General features: G+C 51.4%; 3 protein-coding genes across 14 annotated transcripts in view; 1 reads left to right on the top strand and 2 right to left on the bottom strand.

Moving 5' to 3' along the window:
* The window catches only part of DCPS (decapping enzyme, scavenger), a 16891-nt gene extending 9805 nt beyond the window's left edge, over positions 1-7086 (bottom strand). The window contains exons 1-2 of the mRNA XM_079326710.1: positions 6458-7086; positions 4893-5061 (exon numbers count right to left, since the gene is read on the bottom strand). Coding sequence (XP_079182836.1) covers positions 4893-5061; positions 6458-6622 — 334 coding nt within the window. The 5' untranslated portion in view covers positions 6623-7086. The remainder of the gene's footprint in view (positions 1-4892; positions 5062-6457) is intronic.
* FAM118B (family with sequence similarity 118 member B) lies at positions 6646-21954 on the top strand. 10 transcript variants are annotated; one of them, XM_079326704.1, is made up of 9 exons: positions 6646-6660; positions 12180-12213; positions 15889-15966; positions 17899-18151; positions 18900-19127; positions 20233-20361; positions 20630-20915; positions 21390-21449; positions 21513-21954. In XM_079326704.1, exons 3-9 carry the CDS (start codon positions 15896-15898, stop codon positions 21716-21718), a joined length of 1233 nt encoding a protein of 410 aa, XP_079182830.1. In that variant the 5' UTR covers positions 6646-6660; positions 12180-12213; positions 15889-15895; the 3' UTR covers positions 21719-21954. The 10 variants fall into 10 exon arrangements, with proteins under 10 accessions (XP_079182830.1, XP_079182827.1, XP_079182834.1 ...); XM_079326701.1 differs by lacking the exon at positions 6646-6660 and adding an exon at positions 11801-11880 and having other exon boundaries at positions 12182-12213; positions 20711-20915; positions 21538-21954; XM_079326708.1 differs by lacking the exon at positions 6646-6660 and adding an exon at positions 11801-11880 and having other exon boundaries at positions 12182-12213; positions 20711-20915.
* Positions 6777-11664, bottom strand: TIRAP (TIR domain containing adaptor protein). Of its 3 annotated transcripts, XM_079326711.1 has the most exons (7): positions 11516-11664; positions 11190-11255; positions 9010-9092; positions 8498-8598; positions 8252-8306; positions 7388-7990; positions 6777-7242 (listed from the first exon to the last, which is right to left on the bottom strand). In XM_079326711.1, the coding sequence occupies exons 5-7, from the start codon at positions 8256-8258 to the stop codon at positions 7199-7201; spliced, it is 654 nt and encodes a 217-aa protein (XP_079182837.1). In that variant the 5' UTR covers positions 8259-8306; positions 8498-8598; positions 9010-9092; positions 11190-11255; positions 11516-11664; the 3' UTR covers positions 6777-7198. The 3 variants fall into 3 exon arrangements, with proteins under 3 accessions (XP_079182837.1, XP_079182838.1, XP_079182839.1); XM_079326712.1 differs by lacking the exon at positions 11190-11255 and having other exon boundaries at positions 11516-11632; XM_079326713.1 differs by lacking the exons at positions 11190-11255; positions 11516-11664 and adding an exon at positions 9512-10505.

Genomic DNA, 21954 nt, shown 5'->3' with positions numbered 1-21954 from the left:
CACATCAGTGAGGAGAGGCCTCACACTCTGTTCTCCCACCCCACTGCAGCATCAACACCTACTGCCAACCTGTTCTGAACACATGGAGCCCTGCCAGGGAGCCAGGAGAAGCACACATGGCAGGCACAACCTGTTTCTCCTTTTGGGCAGGAGTGCTGTTTCCTCTCTTTGCTAGCAAGAAGCAAAGCTTTCACTTAGCAGCTCCCTAATCAACCTGACCATAAGGTGCAGGAAGGTGCCAAGGCAGGAACAACAGGCAAGTCAACATTTGCACTCTTGCAGGTTTTCTTTTCCTCTGCAAGCCTTGTTGCTGCTGCACTCAGCTCTGAGCTGTCTTCACAGCAGCAGGGGGGAAGACAGCACCTTGGATGCAGCCTTAACAAAATATATAATGCCCTATATAAATATCTAATCCCCTATACAGCTGCCCCCTGCATAAACAATCTGTTTGGTTTTAGGATCACAACTGCACAGGGGTCACACAGGAACACTGGATTCCAACCCAGCCCCAGCCAGGTATATCCATGGCTTTGTTCCAAACAGCTGGGGCACTCTTTAGTGAATGAATTAAAGCTGCAAAGGATAAAGCCTGCAAGAGCTCACAGTTTCCAAGGCCAGCACATGCCAGGGCAAGCCAAGCACACTGCCAGGGATTCAGCTAAGGCTGCCTGGCCTCTTGCACTCGGGCCAGAAGGACTTGGGGGACTCAGTGAACTTCAGCTGCAACAGACACTGTAAAAAGGAAAGTTGCAGTTTATCACCCATGCAAAATACAGATCAAAGCACAATGATACTCCCCACCATCCTCCAAACCACCCCACATGCTCCCACAGCTTCAGGCTCAAGCTTTTTATTTAAGTGTAAATGGAAGAAGTTTTCTTGGCTGGGCAAACCTTAGAGGCAGCCAAAGCACAGAAACACAGGGAGAAGAACCAGCCTTCCCACTGCAGCTCCTGCAAGTTTCTCCAGCTCTTCACTGCCTGAAACCAGACTCTTTTTAGGATGGGGACTGCTTCCTGCATGACTGAAAACTTTCCTTCCACACTCTCCCATTTTTCCCACAATTTCTCTATCCCATGTTGGAGCAATTGAGCCAGAGCTTCTCCCATTGTGCTTGTTTTAAGATACTTTTAATAAGCTTCAGGCTGCAGCCAGGGAGCAAAGACTCCTTAGAGGATTGATAAGAGCCCTTAAATGACACCAGCACAGCTTTGGAGAAACACAGTCCCACAGTAGCCAGGCACGAAGAGGCTGCTTTTTGCCACAAACACCTCCTTGGTAAATGGTGTGAGGAATTAGATGTTATAAAAGAACGTGTATATTGAACCATCTGACTCTTGCAATCCAACCTCTGGCAGCAGGAAAATGCTTCCCTTTCTGTAAATCAGCCTTTGTTCTCCCTGCAGGAGAAACCAAGGCTGGGGGCTACTCTCACACCTTGCCTCTCAAATCAAGGCAACATCCAGAAAGTGGCTTTAAAATAAGTTGCACATGCCTGCCTTTGGTAGCAGCACAGTCACATCAGCTCTGACACACAACTCCCCACAAATTCACAAAGTCTCCTCACTCCAGGGGTTTGGGTTGCCCTTCAGGCAACTGACCATTACTGGCTTGTCTGCAAGTGTTATTTCCCACTTTAGCCTCTACACATGCAATAACATCAATGAGATGAACAGGACCCATTTGGTGCCACCTTCACACCAGTGTGCTCCCAGACCTAAAAATCTCAGAGTGAAATTCATCTTCCCCAGGTGAAATGTCTCTTCTGAAGTCAGAGGGAAGTCATTTGTACAAGTAACATGCTTTGGCTTCCCTTTCCATGTATCACCACACAAACAAGTCATCATTGCACGTGGCCTATGCTGGTTTGATTGCACAGAGGGAGCAGCACCAAATCTCTTCAACAAAGAGGTGAGCAAAGAATGAAAGAAGAGCATGGAGAAACAGGCTCTGGAGGCAGCTCCTCACAGCATCAGCACAAGTGACCCACAGTCATTTCCTCTGTCTGAGGTCCTCTTATCTCAGAAAGCAAGAAGCTGAGTGTGGCAGGGGTCAGCTGCCCAGGGTGCTGGGAAATCCCCCAGGTTAATTCCTTCATCACACAACACAGGACTGTTCCATGAAACTGCTTAATGCCAGAGTCCAGCCTTTTCTACAAAACATTTTACTGTATCTTGTACCCAAGTGTAAAGTCACAAGGACCAGGAGATAAAGCCCTGAACTAACCCTTCACCTAAGGAGCTGGCATACTTTGTGCAAGAGCTCCCCACATTATCATTCAACATCCCAGGTCAGTCAAACCCTGACTGCAGATTTACAGGCAATTCCTCCTGTTTAGGTTTTCAAACCAAATTCTACATGTCAAACTACATCCTTGGGCCATGACTCAGCTCCAAAGGGTCATTTCCTTCCCCTCCTGACACACAGGGCTGTTTTCCTGGTGCCAGCCCAGCTGCCCACCAGCAGCTCATACAATGTGCCCAGCAAACAGCTACTTGTTGCTAATTGCTTCAAAAGCAGAAACCTCTTTGCTCTCCACTCTGACTCAGGGAGCCTGGACAGCAGCTCCAGGATTTACAGCTCCCTCCTGATCTCCTGCTTGAGGTTCCTCAGAATCCAGAGTGAGTTGAGGGGTAGGAAGCAAGGATGCACCACTGGTTAATATTTCTGCAAATATTTGCCTTTTAAAGACTGATTTAGAAGTCATTAAAAAGATAAAGCTTGGCAGAAGAAAGCCAGAGATTTCTTCCCCATTCAAACATGCAGGAAGGGTTTCACTGATGGCATAAGCCTTAAACAAAATAAGGAATTCTGTTCTCAGAGCAATGTGCTCTGCAGCAAGGTGCTGTAAGGAAGGCAAAGGCCAGCAGGGCTGAGCAGGAGGCAGCCCAGGGGATTTCAGTCTTGCAATGCCACCTCGTGGGAATCACTGCAACTCCTGCTGGGCTGGAATACAGCAGGCACCAAGCAGGGGCTTTCCCAGCTAAGAACCAGGAGCTTTCATGTCTTCCAATAATACCCAGGGTGTTATGATGTTTTCCTCAACAGAAACTCACTGTAACAACAAAATCTTTAATGTTGAGTCTTTCACAGGAGAAAAGGAGTTTAGCACAACTCAAGCTGACAAATCCAGACAGTGCTCCCTCCTACACCATGGAAGCAGAGCTAAAACAGCATTTTTGGAAAAGCACATCAAACATCCTGAAAATTTAACTTGGCCCTGCAACATCTTAATTAAGGCACTTGGATTAATTTTGACTATTAAACTGTTTGGTTGCTGCTGTGTTTATGAAAGCATTGATATGGAATTTATCACTGCACTTCCAGAATTCAAATATATACCAGTATCCACATGGAATTAATTGTGGAAGGTGATTCTGCTCTGCTCAGGTGAGACCCCACCTGCAGAGCTGCTTCCAGCTCTGGGGTCTTTAGCACATGAGCCACTGGAGGGAATCCAGAGGAGGATTAGAGCAGCTCTGCTCTGGAGACAGGCTGACCTCAGAGCCCCTTCCAAGGCCTGAAGGGGCTCCAAGAGAGCTGGAGAGGGACTGAGGACAAGGGCCTGGAGTGACAGGACAAGGGGAATGGCTTCCCACTACCACAGGACAGAGTTAGATGGGATATTGGGAAGAAATTCTTCCCTGTGAAGGTGAGGAGGCCCTGGCATAGGGTGCCCAGAGAAGCTGTGGCTGCCCCATTCCTGGGAGGGGTCAAGGCCAGGCTGGATGGGACTTGGAGCACCCTGGGATAGTGGAAAGTGTCCCTGCCCATGGCAGAGGGTTGGAACAAGACAAGTTTTAAGGTCCCTTCCTATAGAGCGACCCAAGGCTGGTCTGTGGGTTAGAGAGAGCTGCTAAACAAGGTTTGTTTTGAGAAATATTCTCTGACTAAGGCTGTTGACCTGGAGACAAAGAAGAGAAGATAAGCAAGAAGAAACCTGCAGGTGTGAAATGCATCTTCAGAAAAGTCTTGGGAAAAAGAGGTGTAGATGGATTTTACACCAATGAACAAAGTGTAACCTTTGTAGAGTGTATAAGAGACAGCTGCTTGTTGTAATAAACAGATATTAGCCTTCTGAAGTATAGTGTGCCTTTTGTGTCACACCTGCCTATACAGCAACATCTTCCAACCCAAAACAGTCTCAAATTCTGTGATTCAACTGAAGTGCCCAAAGACCAGCACCACCACTGCAGGACACCTTCCTACTGGAACCAGAGTCCCCTATGCAGGACAAGAGCCTTTCATTGCAGCTCCCCAACCTGCCCTTGTCATACTTGGTTATCAACAGTTTTATAACAGATGTGTGAAATCAGCAGGGGGATGGGGCTCATCTACCTCAGCACTTGAGGTTACCAGCACTTAAATCCTCTCCCAAATACAAGCTACCTGTCCTTACCAAGTAACAAAAAAGCCCATGAGATGCCACCATGGGATGAGAAACAGCTGCATGTGCCCTGCAGACTGTTTCACAAGGAGCATTCTGGAAGGAGACAACTCCCACCCAAGTAAGAGCACTGACAATAATCCACAGAGCCCTCACAGCCCTGAGCCTCTCTGCCCCTTCACATAGGAGCTCATCAAGCCAGGGCCATTCAGTGCCTCATCAGCTGAGCCATGTGTCCATGGCATGGCAAAAAGGGGATGAAACAGGGTAGCATTCAAAGCCTCAGGATAATCTGTTGCATTCAGTGTGGAAACAACACACTGACCTCCCCACCCAGGCCAGGTGTGCTGCTGTCACCAAACCACAGCCAGGTGGCACAGCCAGGTCCAGCAGTGGCACCTGCCCATCTGACTGCATCCTCCCCTCTGGAATGGGCAGGAACTGTATCCTGGCATCCCAGCTGCCCTCCCAGGACCCCTGAGCAGGGCTGAGTGTGGGCACTCACCACTCAGCTCTGGGGGAGGGCTCAGGTAGAAGGTGCAGTAAATGTCATTGTGCATCTGCAACTCTGCATTCATGGGCTTCTTCAGCAGGTCTGGGATCTTCTCCTCCTGGAAAGGAGTCTTTTCCAGGATGACTACAGCATCTGTGCCCTCTCCAGAGAGGCCAATCTTCTGCAATATGAACGGATAAAGTCATTAGCAAACACAGATACAGCACTGTGTGAACAGTCTGAGGTCAGGGATCATGGCAGACACCTGGCAACCCCCCAGTCCTCATGCCCAAAACCCCCTGCAGGCCAGACACCCATCCAAAAATAAGCAGTATATTGGCTTGGAAGCACAGTAAGAATTTGGGAACATAGGTGGCTTTGGGGGGAGCAGGGGATGTGGGCAATGACCTCCCCAGATGCTCCTAGGTTTCCTGCTGACCCACAGCACTCATTTCATCTCTGACACTTCCCAGGAAGAGGGCAAATGCAGGCCTGGGGAGTTGCATCATAGTCAGGGAGCAAGTTCTGGGGCAAGGGGCACTTACTGCTGCCCTGCTCCAAGGAACCACAGCCCCCAATCCAGTAGCCTCAGCGCTAGTTTGGGAGGTGCTGGGTGTGGAACATCCTCCAGGATCACTCCTGTCTGTACAAGACCCCACCCTGTCACCTCGAGAAGGAAAATGTATGCTAATGCTTTTACAAACATTTGATGGGTGTTAATGTCTTTGAAATGGGTCTGAATGTCTCTATTGACTTTGGGCAGTTTGACTCCTGAATGAGACAAGGGTCAGCACAAGCCTCAACTTGTGAACTTTGGAGGAAAATGCCAGGTTCAAGGGGGGATATGGGGCAGGTGGTTTGGGAAGGCTGAACCTTCCTGGTACCTCAGCAAAGGGGAAACGAGGACGGCAACATGCGGCCGGGAGTTGGGGATAAAACTGAGACTGTGCCCTCCAAAACCTCGAGAGAGAAAACCCCGCGGCCATGTGGTCCAGTGGACTCTCTCCCTTTATTAAAGCTGAAAGATTGTCTCCATTTAAACCTCCTTTTAAACACCAGCCTGGCGTTTATGGATTTCCCTGACACGCTCACAGGGCAGCGCAGGTTTGTGCCCAGCTCAGTTGCTGCAGCAGCCGAGCACCTCGAGATCAAAGATCTTCCCTGTCCTCATCTCCTGCTTGGATGCACATCTTCAGGAGAACAGCTGCATGGCCCCAACATGCACAATCTCAAGAATTATTACAAATTTTCCTGTAACGGCTGTATATTTACAGTCCCAGAATCAGCACGCTGCTTGCCATCCAGTGCCAGGTTTACCTACCAAGCACGAACAACGTGCTTGAATCCAAAAGCACCGAATTATACCAACAGGAAAGAGGGTTGCAACAAGCCGTTCTCAGCTCTGCTTTCAGCCCTGCTTTGCGCAGCGCCGGGCGGGAAGAGCGGCTCGGACCAGGCTGGGATGCCTGAGGGGGCCGGGGCTGGCGGCGGGCGGGGCGGGGGCGGGGGCGGCTCCTGCCCGGAGCGCGGAAAATGGCGGCGGGCGCGAACAGCCTCCCCCCCTCACTCCCCGCTACCTCCGCGTGCAGGAACACGATCTTGTCCCGCGCCGACTCCCGCAGGATGCGCCGCACTCGCAGGTCCGACAGCGTGAAGGAGGCGCCGTCGCTTTGAGTGACGGCCCCGCCATTTTTCTCCTCCTCCTCCTCCCGCTTCCTCTTCGGCTGCGGGCCCTCCGCCATGGTTCGCGCCCGCCCCCGCACTGCGCGCGCGCGGCGCCTGAGGGAGCGCTGGGGGACAGCGCCCCCTAGCGGCTCGGAGGTCGCGCACCCCCACGGCTCCTCCTCCCACAAACGCCCGAACCGGCGATTCAGAGAAAAATACGGAAAAACCACCAAAATTTAAAACTTCTGCATTTTCGTAGTCGCAACGATTCCGTGAGAAGTCACTGCCTGGCTCATCCTGTCTTGCCCACAGCCCAGCAGGGGTTTTGTCAGCTTAGTAGGGATTCGGGAGCCCTCAGGACAGCAATGGCAGCGCAGTAAAGAGCTCTCATAACCCTGAGAACCACCCGATGTCAGAGCTTAGTGTTTGTGTGATGGATGTCCCTGTCCCTGCTGAGGGGGTTTTGGCCACTGGGATGTGGTGGGCTCTGGCCTGCTGTCCCTCCTGGATGTGGGGAGCTCCCCATCCTTGGCTCCCAGGTCTGTCTGAGCAGCTCAGGTTTGACCTCAAGGTGCAATGGGACGTGGTAACACCCAGACCCAACGGCAACAGCTCCGTGATGCCCATGAGGATGCATCTGCCTGCTCCCAGCACTACTCTGTCCCCCTTGTGGAGCTCCGGCACAGTTCCTGGAGGTCTGCAGAGACAGAAGATGAGCTCCATTAGCAAACAATTACCTTAAAAATCAATTTCAAATAAATAAATGTATGGAATCTGGTCCCTTCCCATAGTCCTCATCCCAAACGGACTGAGGTTTCATCAGCATCCCACAGGATACTCACAGCGCATGACAGTGTCTCTGATCTGCCTGAAGCTTTTCTCCTTCAGCGCCATGTAGATGTAGTAGATGTTCCACAGCTCCCTGGGATAATCCTTACGATCCACGTCCTTCAGCACCGGGATGGTGCGTCCATTGGCCATGGGAGCCTCAGCCAAGGCCTGGTGCATCTGGTACCTGCACCAGGGGTCGCGCAGGAAGCCGGGGGTTATGAGCATGACCCAGCAGTGGCTGTTGTGCACGGCGTCACACAGCTCTGTCACCACCGCGCTGCCCGGGGCCGCGTCCCGCAGCTGCAGGAAGCAGCGGAAGCTCTGGGGTTGGCCCTCCAGGTAGGACACCAGCTCCTCCACCAGCTCCACGTCCTCCTCGCTGTGGCAGATGCAGACGTCGTAGCTCTTGTCCCACCGGGGGCTGTCCGAGGCGCTGATGTCCACTGCTGACACGGGTGACAGTGAGATGGAGCTGGTGGCTGAGCTCATGCCAGGAGAAGAGCTGGAGCTCTTGGCAGAGGAGGAGGAGGAAGGTGAGGATGAAGCAGAGTGGCTGGACTTAAGGCTTTCCACTGAGCTGGGCTTGGGCTTGTGCAGGAGCCGCCTAAACCAACCTGCAGAGTAACACCACAGTCAGTTTTGGGGGGGGGGGCTCAGCATCATTCAATTTGTAGGATGCCCCCCAGATGGAAAGGGGTGGGTGGGATCTCACCTTGACCCCCCCAAAACCATCCTGGTCCCTAAAATCTGAGCTGTCACCAACACTTGAATGTTGTGGCGTGGTGAGGAGCAGCCCATGAGCACCCTGGTGTTCTGCTGGGGAGGGAATGTTGTGAGGGAGGGGACAGAGGCAGAAGGTTTATTCCCAGACTCACCAGCCATAATGGGCAGCACACTGCTCAGCCACCAATTGCCAGCAGGACACCCCTCCTAAGAGCAGAAAAGAAGGATAAAAATCTAAGAGCAAGAACTGCTTCATGGCAGGTTTCAGCCCCAGGAGCTCAGTGTGGTCTGTTCCAGGGACCTGCACCTCTGGGCTGCTCTCTTACAGCCCCAAAATCACCCCCCAGCAGGGTTTTCTGCATCTACCTCCCCAAAATGTGCTGGGAAGGAACATTTACCTATTACTGGCTCTCTCCACTGGAGATACACATCTGCAGCAAGGCAGGCTGAGAGATAATATGGAAGAGAAGCTCTCATTCCCATCAGTGGGGAAAGGATCCTGTGGAGGGGAGAAGTGGGAATCGGTTGGGATCACCAGGGATGGACTGGGTGCTGGCAAACCAAAGGCAGTGCAGGTGGCATTCCTGTTGTTCCCTGCCAGCTCACAGCAGCCCATACCTTGGCATCATGCTCCCAGCACAGTTCAGGGAGCCCAGACATCACAGGAAATAGCTGCTGTTTTCCACTGCTGGCATCATCCCTTCCGAAATGAAACACCCCAAGTCATGCTGAAGCCTTTCCCCTACTCCAAGAACAGCACAAGACCGCAGGAAATGCCAGCAAAACCCCGGCACGCCCACGGAAACCACAGTGCCCAAGTGTCACCTCCTAGTGACAGCCAGTGCTCAAGTGTGACTGGAGCAATGAGTATGGACAGTGAGCAATCAGGGGAAGTTGGAGGGATGCTTACCTGGAATGCAGGAGTCCAGTACTGGAGCAGGGAAAGGGATGCATCAGCCCTGGGTTTGGCAAAGAAGGATCTTCTGGGATTAGCTGGGTGGGAAAGGACAGGTAGAATGCAGCATGTTTACTCTGCAGTCTAATGGGACCCGCAGTGAGGGATGAAACTGATCCATCCCTGTAGCTTCCACATCCAGGAGCAGTTCCCAGGGAAGCTGCCCTGGGGTGGAAATGAGGGTTGGGGCACCCACTGAGGAGCTTCCCCAAACACCCACGTGCCCACAGCTCCAGCCTCTGCCGGGGAATGTGAAAGCACAGGCAGGGTAAATGGGCTGGGACTGCAGGGAGGGGAAGCCAGGCCCTCCCCAGGGCGTCCCTCCCACTCACCGTCACATCCTGCAGCTCAGAGTGCCCAGCCCTCACCAGCACCCAGACCTGTGCTCATCCTTCTTTCTGCTCTAAATGACAAGTCTGTGTTTGCCACTCACGCTTATTTTACAAGTTAAATTAACCAAACGAGTCATTTTTTCACCCCAAAATTCCCCTCTGTATTTCTCCTTTCCCAGATCTTGTTCCCCTGGTGCTGATGGGGGTGGCTAACAAGTGACACTGCCTTCATCTCCTCATCATCCTCAACCCTCCAATGGCAGTTCCTCCTCAATGCCCATGGGAGATGAGCTCCAGGTGAGTCCTGGTTCCATCCCCAGGAATCTGAGGGGTCTCCAGGGCCCATCCAGCTCTGACAAGCTGTTCCTGGCACAGGAGATTTCCCCATCTCTCTCCTGCCTAGGGGTCAATGCTGGGACCTCTGATGTGGACACTAAATCCTTCACCTGCTGCTGCAGTGTCACCAGGCCAAGCTGGTGGCCCAGCACAGTGTGGAGGTGATCCAGGAGGTGTCCCACAGCCTGTGTGACACCAGGAGGTGGGGGCATAGGGGTCCAGTTCCAATGCTGAATGTGTCCCTCCCTCTCCCATCTGAGTCCTCACCTGAATAACAGCAAAACACAACCCCAGTGTCCCCCATCTGCTTGAAAGTTGACTGGGACAACAACCCACATCTCCATGCCTGAAGGGAAGTATTTCCCTCAGGGAAAAGTCCCAGGTACTCTGATCACAAAAAATGTCCCCCCACCACATTTAACCTCAACACCCCATGCCAGGGTCAGTCAAGACACCCCTTCATCAATCCCCTCATGACCTAGCTGTGCCCTAGAGCTAAATCCACCTCCTTGCTCAGCACACTGCTGTTTGCTTCCATCCCCACTCAGGGACCTTTGAGTCTCTTGGGAAGGAGGGTTGAAGGTCAGGAGATCCCCCAAAACCCACCAGCACCTAGCAGGCTTTGGGGACCCCCATGCCCACACCACCACTGTGCCCCAGAGGTCTTTGAAGACCTCCTGTTGGACACTAAGCATTCCCTCCATGCCACCACCTGGCTGTGGCTACCACAGGGGTTTCCATATTTACTCACCCACCACCTTCTGCAAAACACCACACCAGGGCACAGAACACAAAACTCAAAATCATGTTAAATTGGGGGGGGGGGCTCGCTGATAGCTTTGCCCCCTTGCCATAAGGGCTTCCCCATCCCCAAGGATTTCCCCAACCAGCCCATCCATGGGTCCTGAGAGGAACTTTGAGGGTACAGGAGCAGGCAGGATCCTCCTGCAGGGCCCCCAGCCCATCCTCAGACATGGTGCTGAGAGCCAGAGGAGCCTGGGCAGCCTCTGCCCAAAAATTCCTCAAGAGACACTGCACTCCTCCCCATCCCCCCCACCACCATTTCAACTGCCTTCCTCTCAACCAAGCAGGGGACACCAGGTGGCTCCTTGGTGGTCAAATCCCAGAGTGGTGCTGAGCCCCACAGGAACCCCCAGACCACCACCAGTGACGGGCCCAGCACTCATCCCACTGGGACCCATTTTGCACTAGTCCCTACCCCAGCACTGCTGCCACCACCCCAAAAATCAACTCCCCACCCAAGGACAGGACCCAGAGGAAGGTGAGTCACCTGCCTGTGAGAGTCACCCCACCTGGAAACCCCAGAGAGGGAACCTGAGCAAGGGTGAACCCACAAACCCTAAATCCCAAGAGGCAGCATCCTCTGGTTCAACCTCCACCCTACCTCAGCAATAATAAAATCATTATTAAAGGAATAGTTAAGCAGACACAGCTGCATTGACCCACCAGCAGCACCACGCTAAAATCCCCGCAGCAGGAGTTTCACCATCAGCCTGTGGTTTACAGGAATGCCTGTGGAATCAAGAAACGATGAAGACCAGGTGCTGCAAGGCAGGGCCAAGCAAAGATGGTTCTGCTGAGAAAATAAAGCAAATTTTGTCCCTAAAAACACCATGAATGTTTCATTTACGGCACCAGTACAAAACAAGGCGCAGATACCCAGAAAACACAGAATCGTTTATCTCTGGGAAAGCTCTAAGTACACCCAAATTCTGCCACACAGATGCCTGAAGGCATCATAGCGGCCGTCCAGGCCCAGGCACAGCATGTACCTCATAGGGCTGGAGACGCGGTCGCACGTACAGGAACGCAGGCAGCGGCAGCGGGCGGAGGAGAGGCCCCTGAGGAACAGGGGAGCCGCCAAGCCCAGCGCAGCCCCAGCCGGACAGACAAACCCGCCCGGCGCCACCTCCCGGCCCAGCACTGCGCCGCGCATGCGCCCGCGCCTTTTATAGCCGCGCAAAACCGCGAGCGCGCCGCCACGTTCCTATGCCTGGCCCCGCCCCTTCCGCTGCCAGCCAATGGTGGGGCGTGGCCTAGGGGCGTGGCCAATCCGTGGGCGGGGCGGGGCCGGGCGCGAGGCGGCTGCGCGCGGCGCGGCGGCGTCTCCTCAATGGGGCCGCGCGCGCGGCACCAGGTGCGTGCGGGGCGCGCGGGGGCGGGGGGCGGGCGGGCAGGGCGCGGTTGCCATGGAGACAGCGGGGGGAGGGGAAGCTGTTGCCATAGCGACGGGGGCCGCCATAATGGGGGGCTCCCATGGCGGGCGGCCTGAGGGGAGCGAAGGAGAGCGGCGGGGCCGGGGGTGAGCCGAGGGGGCCGGAAACCCGCCGCACCATCGCCCTCTATAAAAGCTCGTTTTTATTGATGTTTCCCCCTGCGAAAGGAGCCTCGGTGTCCTCCCCGCCTGCTGAATCCCCGTGTTGTTGCTTTTCCCGCAGGTTTAGCGAGGAGGGCACAACGGAGAGGACAGGTAAGGGCTCGAACAACCCCGAAGGTGTGACCCCCCACCCTCCTCCACAATTTCCCTTTCCAGAGTCAGCCCTGGAGAGCCAGCATGCTTCCCTGGGAGTCTGTGGGATACAGAGCCAGGCTTTGCTGTGTCACTCCCTCTCCTTGCTCATGCAGCCGTAGGGAAGCACGTGAAGAATCGCAGCACTGAATAAAAACCTCTGGGGTGTTTTGATTCACATCCAAGGAGGCTGAATCCTGTGTTTTTGTGGCTTGGACAGGAGCAGGGCTTGTCCTCGGTCCCATTGTCCCTGGAGCCTGTGTGTTTCTAGGATGGTTTTGATCCAGCTCCAGTGCAGCTCTCACGTGGTGAATTGGCCAGGGACAGCTCAACTAATAGTGGCTTTTAAACTATCTTGTCCCAACACCTTAAATTTGAATTGAAAAAGAGGCTGGGAATTACATACTTGCTGGTGGAAGTTCTCAGCACTCAAAGAAGCTAAAAATAATGGATGAACAGTATGTTTGTACTTATTTCTTTCTGGAATTTGTGGGGACTCTTCCAGAGGAGCCCATCTTGGAGTTTGGTTTCAATTTTAACCATCCAGGCATAGCTTTAGTTGTGTGTTGGGTGCTGAGCATGGAGATGGTATCAGCAGTGACTTCTCCATGAGGTGGGGGAGAAAATGTTCCATTAATTCACTGTTTTGGTTGGGCTTGGTCGTGTTTTACAGAGCTGCAGGGAGGTTTTTGTAAATACACACCCTGTGTGAACCTCAGCCTTCGTTTGACACACGTGCTGTTCAGGTGTTTGCTTTTACCTGGGATACACCTTCATATTTCCAACATTTCTGCAGCTGGATATGGTTGTGTCACACAGGAAGCTGCTGTGGTTGGGTTTATCCAGTTTTGGTGACTTGTGCACAGTTTAAAGCTGATATCTGGAAGGCTTTTCAATAATTAAGGGATTTCTGTGGTGTGGAGGGAGAAAGAGAATGCAGCAAACCCACACAGGGAGTCTCAGTATCCCTGATAAAAGTGATGGGAACAAGGCTGGGACAGGGGAATGGGGCAGCTGAGCCAGGAAACCATGGACTGTTGTGTTTACAGTCTCAACTCCCTGGAGTCTAAATAGCTGGAAAGTTCCCAATATCTGCAGAAAGCTGGAGAGACACTTATCTTGTGCCTGTGGCTCCCTCTCCTCCATGGCACCTGGGTTCCCAGGGGAAGCCTGCAGTACCTGATGTGTCCTTTTCCCATGGCAGTGTGATGCTCTGAGGTAATTCCATTTAATTTTGGCTACCTCAGCTGTCTCAGTGCAATCCAGCCCTCTGGGGAGCAGAGCTTCTCCCCAGGACTAAAATCTGGAGGTTGCTATTTCTTGGCTGAATTCCCATGAATTCTTTTTAAGACCAGTAATAACTTTTTTTGGAACTAGGCTGTATTTATAATGGGGCTTTTGTTCCTTTGTGGCTCACTGCACTAAATAATAGACCTGAAGGTTGAAGGTCATTATATCAGAAAACCTTACAAGGTGATTATAATTCCAAAAGGTGTTTTTTCCTAAGTTTAAAATCGCTTTTGAAATGTTGTTTTGAGGCACTTAAATTTAATTTGATGGCTCCATTCCTGCTGTTAATAGTATAGGAATGTGCAGGGTGAGCAAGATGGGAGCAGTGCTGAGGCAGGTGAAGCAAAAGGGAGCTCCTAGGTGGGAGTTTGCAAACAGCCTTGATATTCGAGGCTCAGCTGATGATTCACAACACAATGATAATATAAACTTAAATTATATCCAGTTTAGGAAGTGAGGAAGGATTTACTTTCAGCTTTAGCTCTGCTGCTGCAGAGGGGCTGAGGGCAGACCCACCAGCAGGAGCTCAAATTGCCCTGAAACACTCCATTTATCTATTGTTAGTTACTGGCTTGTCTAAAGCATCTTAGCACCACTGAATAAAATCTAGCTGGCTTTGTGGAAGCAGCCCGTCCTTCCAGAAAAATCAGCTCATCCCAAAGGAGAGATGGGACCCTCTTTATCCCTCACTTTATCCTGGCTGTGCTTGGCTGCATTCACTCTGTGGGGATTTGATGGTGAATCTAACAGATCCTGTGTGCAGCAGGTCCTCCTGTCTTCCTGAGAGTCACTACTTTGGTCTTTGGAGATGTAACCACTCCAAAACAATTCACCATGAGGCCTGACAGGTTGCAGGTGTTCAGGGGTGATGAGGCTGCAGAGGTTCATTGTCAGAACAGCATTGAAGTGCTCCTGGGCTCAGTGTGGGTTGGAAAAATCCCTGGTACAATGTTCACAAGAGTGTGTGATGGGGGAGCCCTGCCTGCCATGCACAGAGGGGGAAAACCAGGAGATTCCTCACTTGCTAAAGGTTTTTGACACTTCAATCCAGAATCTGGGCCCTATATTAAGGCCCAATAAGAGAAAAAGGTGATTGTTTGAAGTGATGAGCAGCATGTGTTCAGTAATGTTTCAGGAGCTAGGTGGTGAAAAGCAGCTCTCTGAGGTGTTCTGCTGTTGTTACAATGATACATTATTGAGCAAGCTGGTGTGGTGCAAAGTGCCCCTGCCTATGGCAGAGGGGTGGAACGACACCAGCTGTAAGGTCCTGTCTGACCCAAACCATTCCATAATGCCATTGTTTAAAGTTTTCTGAAGGGGTCAGAGGGTAAGAGCTGCACACATCATGTATCTGATCATCTCACAGAGTCACTTTGCCCTGTTCTCATCATCCAGCACTGAAAGGTGGTGGTTTCCTAGAATATTGGCTGATTTCTCACATGATCCATGCCAATACTTGCAGCACAGCTGAGGTGTCCCACCTGGAGATACCTGCCTATTGTCACCTGCTCTGCTGCTGGGGAGAAATCACATCATCTTGTCTCTATATCAAACAAACCCTCAGATCTCCCTGAGATGGCAAAACCTGCAAAAACCCTGTGATTTTGGGTCAGCAGCTCTTTCTCAGCATTTTCTCTGGCCAAAAGCCCTTGTCTAACAGAGTTTTTGCTGGACTCTTCATTACAATTGGCAAGGAGAAAGCAGAGGAGGGTGAACAGTTCTGTTAGTTTTCATTCCCTTTTCATAGACTTATTTGGGAGAAGCAGAGTGGGAGAGGACTGTGGCCTGGCAGAGCTTTTGTATTTTATGTCACAGGCTGTTGAAAGAGTTCTCAAACTGCACTTCCTTTCTGTGGGCTTTAGGGTCATTTCCCAATGCTTGTGGACACATGGTGGGCTGGGAAACCCTTCTCTCATCACCAGGGAATGAAATATTCTCCGTGGCTTTTTGGAGCCAACAAAAATCTCTTTGTCTTCTCTTCCCTCCCACTGTTTCCCAAGCAGCAAGTTTGCTGACAGGCCTTGTCAGGAAGTGGGGAGTGCTGCTCCAGGATCCAGACTCTCTGGGAAAATGAGCAGCTGAGGTGAAACAGAGGGTCTGGCAAAGTGTGTTTTGCTGAGGCAATCATACCTGGGCAAAACAGCCAAGGTAAAAGAGGTTAAGGAAGTGGATGAGACTGTGGGGCAAAGTTCAGAGACAAAAACATGCAGTTCTCAGCCCAGAGGTGATCTTGGAATGATAACAAGCCTGGGATTTATCCACCTGTGCAGAACTGGTCTGTAAAACCTTGTTGTCCTGGTGGTGTTGTCCATGTGCAGTGACTTCACTTGTATTTCTCTACTATAGAAACTGGATGGCTTCTACAGTGAGCCTGGGCAAGGAAACATTATTGGAAGATGGAATACCACCTGCAAAAAAGCCCAGGTAAATTTAATTATACTCCAGTGAATTTGTTCTTACAAGAAGCTTTCTCTTTGCCTCTCATTGTTCTTTAAGGATTGTGACCCCTGGTGACTGCAGCTGTTTCACTTCCTGATCCAAGAACCAGGTGCTGGCTTCTGGCCATGCCCTGGCCTTTCCTGCTGCTTGTGGAACAAAAACCTTCACACTCAGAATGTACTTTTTGGGGGTTTTAACCCTCTGCCAGGGGATGGGGTCATACTCAAAGCTGTATTTTATTGTACTGTCCACTCACAGTGTCAGGACACAGTGATTGTGCTTTGTCACTTGAATTGGATTTTGGTTTCCAGGAGGACAGGGAGTTACTCAAATTAATATGATTGAACTGCATGTAAAGGCTAAATAATTCACTCTGAGGCTCCCTGTGCTTAGAAATAGGTGATCTTACAGTTCTGTGAGTGGGGACCTGACTGGTGGATGGTTCCATCTATCAAAGACTAAGACTGTGGCTGCTGCAGGCTCAAAAGTTCTTGTGAACAAGCAGCTAATTCATCTAGGGGGTGTCTCCCCCTAAACTGATTTATTTGCAAGTTCTGGAGGGCTGCAGGATAGTTCTGTGTGGTCTCGAGGTTGATCAGTGACCCTGGAATGTGTAGAAAAAATGCTGGGAGATGATTTTTTCCTTGCACAGGATTTCAGGGTAGAAACAAGTGCATTTTTCAGCAGGGAGCAGAATGCCTCTTTCAGGCATGCAGGGCATTAAAACTTGAGTTATTTGTTATTATTGTGGATTTCAGTCCCTGTATTTCCAACAGTGTTTTTATATTAGCTCATTAGCATGAATACTGATTTATTCCTCACACAAGGCTCCCAATCCTCAAATTGAACCCTGTTTTTCAGCAGAGAAAGCCCTCCTCGAGGAAAGGGTTAACAAGTCTGTTTTCATAGGCAGGAGCTGAGGGAAGGCACAGCTCCATCTGTGTGGTGTTGGTTTCCTTTCCCCTTCTCACTAAATATCACGTGTTTGCTGATAAAGCCCATTTCTTCCATGCAAGCTGGGCTGCTGCTCCAATCCTGGGAAGCTGCAGCAGGTCCCTGCTGCAGAAAGCAGCTGGACACCAGGCAAGGCAAGGAGCAGTACATCTGCTTAATAAATGATAAAGGTCATGTTTAAAAGCACTGTGCAGGTGTAAAGCCAGGAAGATTGGCAGGAGGGGAGGAGGAGTAAGAATACAGCCCTGCAGCCCTTTCATGTGACTTTGTATCATCTGGGATATTCCAAAACATTGGCCTGGAGCACCCTGCTGACATTGCAGGCATCACAGGGAAGGGATTGCTGGTACAGCTGAGGGTGTTCCTCAGCAAACTGGGGCTGTCCCCCTCCAGGGCTGAGCTAGGAGGAAGCCCTCCTTTGTTCTTCTCTGAGCTGGGATAAATGGAGCTGCTGTCTCCAGGCCCCTGTTCTGCACCTTGTTAAAACCAGGTCTCATTTCTGACCTCTATGGGATCTGACAAGTGTTTTGTCTCAGACCATAGAGCCTGTGTGTGTCATTCTCTAGTGCTCATCACATCTTTCCCATGCCCTCCAGCCTTCCAGGTAACTTTTATTAATAGACTTCCCTTATTCCAGATTTCTAGTGGATTAGCTTTGCTGCAGAAGTGCCCCAGGGCATCATTGACTTCCCCAATAACCATCCTGGTAACGGATTTGATTCCCAAAGATGTTGTAGTTACAGACCTTGTGTTGGGAGCATTTGTGCTGCTGATCCATGCAGCTGCCTGCTGTCTTTTAAGGATACCAAGCTGCTCCTGCCGTGCATTGTTTATCAGAGAGCCCCAATGGATATTTGATTCAAAATTTTGGCACAGGGTATACCTCCCTCTCCCTCAGTCTGCCACCACCCCAGACACCCTCTATCATGGTGGTACCAGCTGTGCTCCTTTCTCCTTTTACAGGAAGCTGTTGCCAAGCCTCAAAACCAAGAAGCCTAGGGAACTTGTTTTGGTGATTGGGACAGGAATTAGTGCTGCAGTTGCTCCCCAGGTCCCAGCACTGAAGTCCTGGAAGGGGCTGATTCAGGCTCTCCTGGATGCTGCTATTGACTTTGATCTCCTAGAAGATGAAGAGAGCAAACGGTTCCAGAAGTGTCTTCATGAAGACAAGAACCTGGTTCATGTTGCCCATGACCTTATTCAGAAGCTGTCTCCGGTCAGTGTGCTTGTACCTGCCCTGAGCATAGGATTTGGCTTTTGGAAATAGCCAGAGTTAGTTCTCCAGCAATGGTGCCCCCATGCCAGCAATTCCTCTATGTACAAGGAACCACGAGTGCAGTTACTGTGCCAGGTGCCTGAGACATAACCCTGCTGTGAACATGGGTTTTGGGTATTTCACCTGGACCAAGATGATTAAAGGAATGGAGCACCTTCCTATGAGGAAAGGCTGAGAGAACTGGGATTGTTAAACCTGGAGAAGAAGGCTTCATTGGTGACCTAATTGTGGCCTTCCAATACCTGAAGGGACCTGGAGTGACAAGTCAAGGGGGAGTGGCTTCACACTGCTAGAGGGCAGATTTAGATGGGATATTGGGAAGAAATGATTCCCTGTGAGGGTGGTGAGAGTGCCCAGAGCAGCTGTGGCTGCCCCATCCCTGGGAGTGTTGCAGGCCAGGCTGGAAGGGTTTGGAGCAATCACAGGTGTCCCTGCCCATGGCACACAGTGGGCTTTGAGGTCCTTCCCAGCCCAAACCAGTCTGGGATTCTGTGATCCTATGACATTATTATGTGATCCTATGCTGAAGGAGAGCACCCACCCTGGTGCAGCCAGGGCTCTGTGTTTGCCCTGCAAGGACCCAGAGCTTTGCAGGGTGTTGGGGGAAGGTGGGTGGCTTTTCATGGAGTCATTGGGCATGAGGTGTTAAGGGGCCAGGCTCTGATCTCAACCTGTCTCCCCTTCGCAGCGCACAAGCAACGTTCGCTCAACCTTTTTCAAGGACTGTTTGTATGAGGTGTTTGATGACCTGGAATCCAAAATGGAAGATTCTGGGAAGCAGCTGCTTCAGTCTGTGCTTCACTTGATGGAAAATGGAGCCCTTGTGTTAACCACAAACTTTGATAACCTGCTGGAGCTGTATGCAGCACACCAGGGGAAGCACCTCGAGTCTCTTGACCTGACTGATGAAAAGAAGGTAAAGGATGATTATTTCTTTTGTTAGGGACTGTGGTGGTGCAAGATGTGCTCTCATGCTGCCTGAGGGCATTGTACTGATTGTAGTGATTTAACTGGTGGCAGACAAGCTCCAGGCAGAGGCTCTGACTGTCCAGGGCAGCAAGCAGAGGAATGAGGAGGAACACTCCTTTCTGGAACGCTGGTTTGCTGGCTGCCATCCAGTGCTCAGGAGGAGTCCTTAAGCCTGCTATTCCTTTGATCTCTGTCCTTGAAACTTCTGGCTTGGCCTTGCTTCCACATAAGGCTTGAGCTGATGTTTCTAACCATTGTGGGAAACTGCACACAAGATGCAAAGCTGAACTTTTTATAAGGTGCTGCAAAGTGCTTTTTGTGATGGGCATTCAGGGCTGCAGCCTTGGAGGCTCCCCTCTTGCCCCGTGTCCTCTTCCTGCAGTGGCTGGAATGGCTCTTCTTGCTGCTCTCTCAGAGCTGTTCCATTCATGCAAACTTCCCTCCTTTTGCCCCAGTCAGGCTATGAAACCCTGAGCTCTTTGCACCTGCCCACCTCATCTCTCCATCATGGGTTTTACTGTTGGGGAGCATCTCATCCTTCTGTTTGCATGCTAAACACCCCCAATGTGTGTGTCCTGTGCAGTCCTTGCTCTCTTTTCATTCCCATTTCTGTGCTTCATGTTTCCTATGTGACCTCTTAATCTACATGGCTGGAAGTACTTACAGTGTTACAAATAAGCATTCTAATTATTGCAAGCTTAAACGAGCTGAGGTCTGCAGGAATAAACTGAGAGCCTCAGGAGCAGCTGTCTGAAATGGAGGTCAGTTCAGCTGGTGACTCTCTCAGAGCCAGTAGGGGCCACAAAATAAAACCTGGTAGGCTTGAGAAACATGCTGATGCAGGATCTGTAGTTTTTTCCCCTTTTTCTGGTCAATCTTGCATTTTGAGTCAGTCTTCTCATCACATTCACCAGTCAGCCGCAGTGTTGACTCAAACAAGCACCTGAGATTGTGGCTGCAGGCCAAGAAGCAGCCTCTCTGGAATGCTTCCCCAGAATGTTCCATTTAGCAGTGCTGCAGTAGCCCATTGGCTGGGGGTTTGTGTTGAGCAGGTGCTGGAGTGGGCACAGGAGAAGAGGAAGCTCAGCGTCCTGCACATCCACGGCGTCTACACCAACCCCAGCGGCATCGTCCTGCACCCGGCCGGCTACCAGAACGTGCTGCGCAACACCGAGGTCATGGTGAGCCACGCTGGGCTCTGCAGCTGCAGCTCCACTGGGGTGCACCAGGCACAGGCTCAGTTAGACTGAGCTTCACAGAGGGTGGGGAGAATTAATTGGATATGGGAAATAGGAGGGGTGAATTCCCTAGCGTGCTAAGGTGCTGGAACACCTCCCACGCTTGCTGAAGGATGGCACTGCTGCAGAGCCTCGCCAGGGACAGGGCAGGTGCTGTCTCTTGTGAGGATGAAGCTCACCTTGACCAAGAACATCTTTCCCTTTCTTAAAGCGAGAGATTCAGAAGCTGTATGAAAATAAGTCCTTCCTCTTCTTGGGCTGTGGTTGGACAGTTGATGACACCACGTTTCAGGCCCTGTTTTTAGAGGCTGTCAAGCACAAGTCAGACCTGGAGCACTTCATGCTGGTGCGGAGGGGGGATGTGGATGAGTTCAAGAAGCTCCGGGAGAACATGCTGGACAAAGGGATCAAAGTGATTTCCTACGGAGATGAATACGCTGACTTGCCCGAGTACTTCGAGCGGCTGGCGAGCGAGATCGCCATGAGGGGCCGCACAGGTAGGGCCGGGGGCTGGGGAGCCCTGCCTGTCACCATGCACAGCACACAGGGTTAGTAGCCCCTGTTCTCCATGCTGTATGGATTGCTGAAGCCTTTTCTTGAAAGAAAAAAGCAAACATGTCTCTAAGTGTAGCTGGATTTGCAGGTTACTTTTCTAAAATCACTCTGTGTTTTAACAGTTTGAACAGCTGTGCTGCCTCCCACGCTTGCAAACTTTGTTTTTCATGTGCAGCTGTTTGTTCCCTTTTTAGTGAAAGGGCAGTTAGTCTCTCTGACCCTTGTGCTGCTCAGCCTGAGCCAATGCTTTTATACAGAGGTATCACTAATAAATCATAGGAAGGGAGGAACGTGGGTTCACTGGCCAGAGCCTTGCTGGCAGGTATTCTGAGGGTTAACCCAGCCAGGAAAGCCTCAATAAAGCCACCACGTGGGAGCTGCCTCTCCACCTGACACTGGTCTCTGCTCTGCCCTAGGTGTGCCCAAGGAGGGGCAGCAGCTGAATGGCTCTGCCACTGCCCACGCTGAGGTAAAAGGTAAGGAAGGCTCTCTGGAGCCCTGAGACTTCACCCTGTGTCTCTCCCTGGAGTCCCAGGCAGATTTTCAGCCTTTGCTTCCGTGCAGGATGCAGCCCCTGAGCCTCAGCCCTGCCCAGGCCCTGAGCCATGGCAGGGGCTCCTGGGACAGGCCCAAGCCAGGCCAGCAGCCCTCAGGGAGCCCAGCACTGTCCCACTGCACCGAGCCAGGACCCTTCCAGCAGGGAAGAGGCCAGGACAGAGCCTCCATGGATGACCAGCTGGTCTAACATAGTCATTGTGGTTTTACTGGGGCTGCATGTGCCTGCGGAGCGCGGTGTCCCCAAGGGAGCTGCAGCCTCCTCTAACTTCATACCTAGAGCTTTTATATTCTGTATTTCATTAAAAAAATGAAACTTGAGCTTTTTTTTTTTTTTTTTTTACTGGAAGCTCTAGTTTTCTAGTCCTGTCTTTTTACTGTACAGTTTTTGTATGTTGAAGTTGTATTAAAGGCCTGCTCACTGAA

This window comes from Erithacus rubecula (assembly GCF_903797595.1).
Source record: "Erithacus rubecula genome assembly, chromosome: 25".
Lineage (NCBI taxonomy): Eukaryota > Metazoa > Chordata > Aves > Passeriformes > Muscicapidae > Erithacus > Erithacus rubecula.
This window is presented reverse-complemented; position numbering and strand designations above follow the sequence as displayed.

Coding starts and splice junctions, on each gene's coding strand:
- TIRAP (XM_079326711.1), bottom strand. Junction 7,243..7,387: donor CAGAGACACTGTCATGCGCT/GTGAGTATCCTG, acceptor CTGTCTCTGCAG/ACCTCCAGGAACTGTGCCGG.
- FAM118B (XM_079326704.1), top strand. CDS start 15,896: ATGGCTTCTACAGTGAGCCTGGGCAAGGAAACATTATTGGAAGATGGA. Junction 18,152..18,899: donor TTATTCAGAAGCTGTCTCCG/GTCAGTGTGCTT, acceptor TCCCCTTCGCAG/CGCACAAGCAACGTTCGCTC. Junction 20,916..21,389: donor CGCCATGAGGGGCCGCACAG/GTAGGGCCGGGG, acceptor GCTCTGCCCTAG/GTGTGCCCAAGGAGGGGCAG.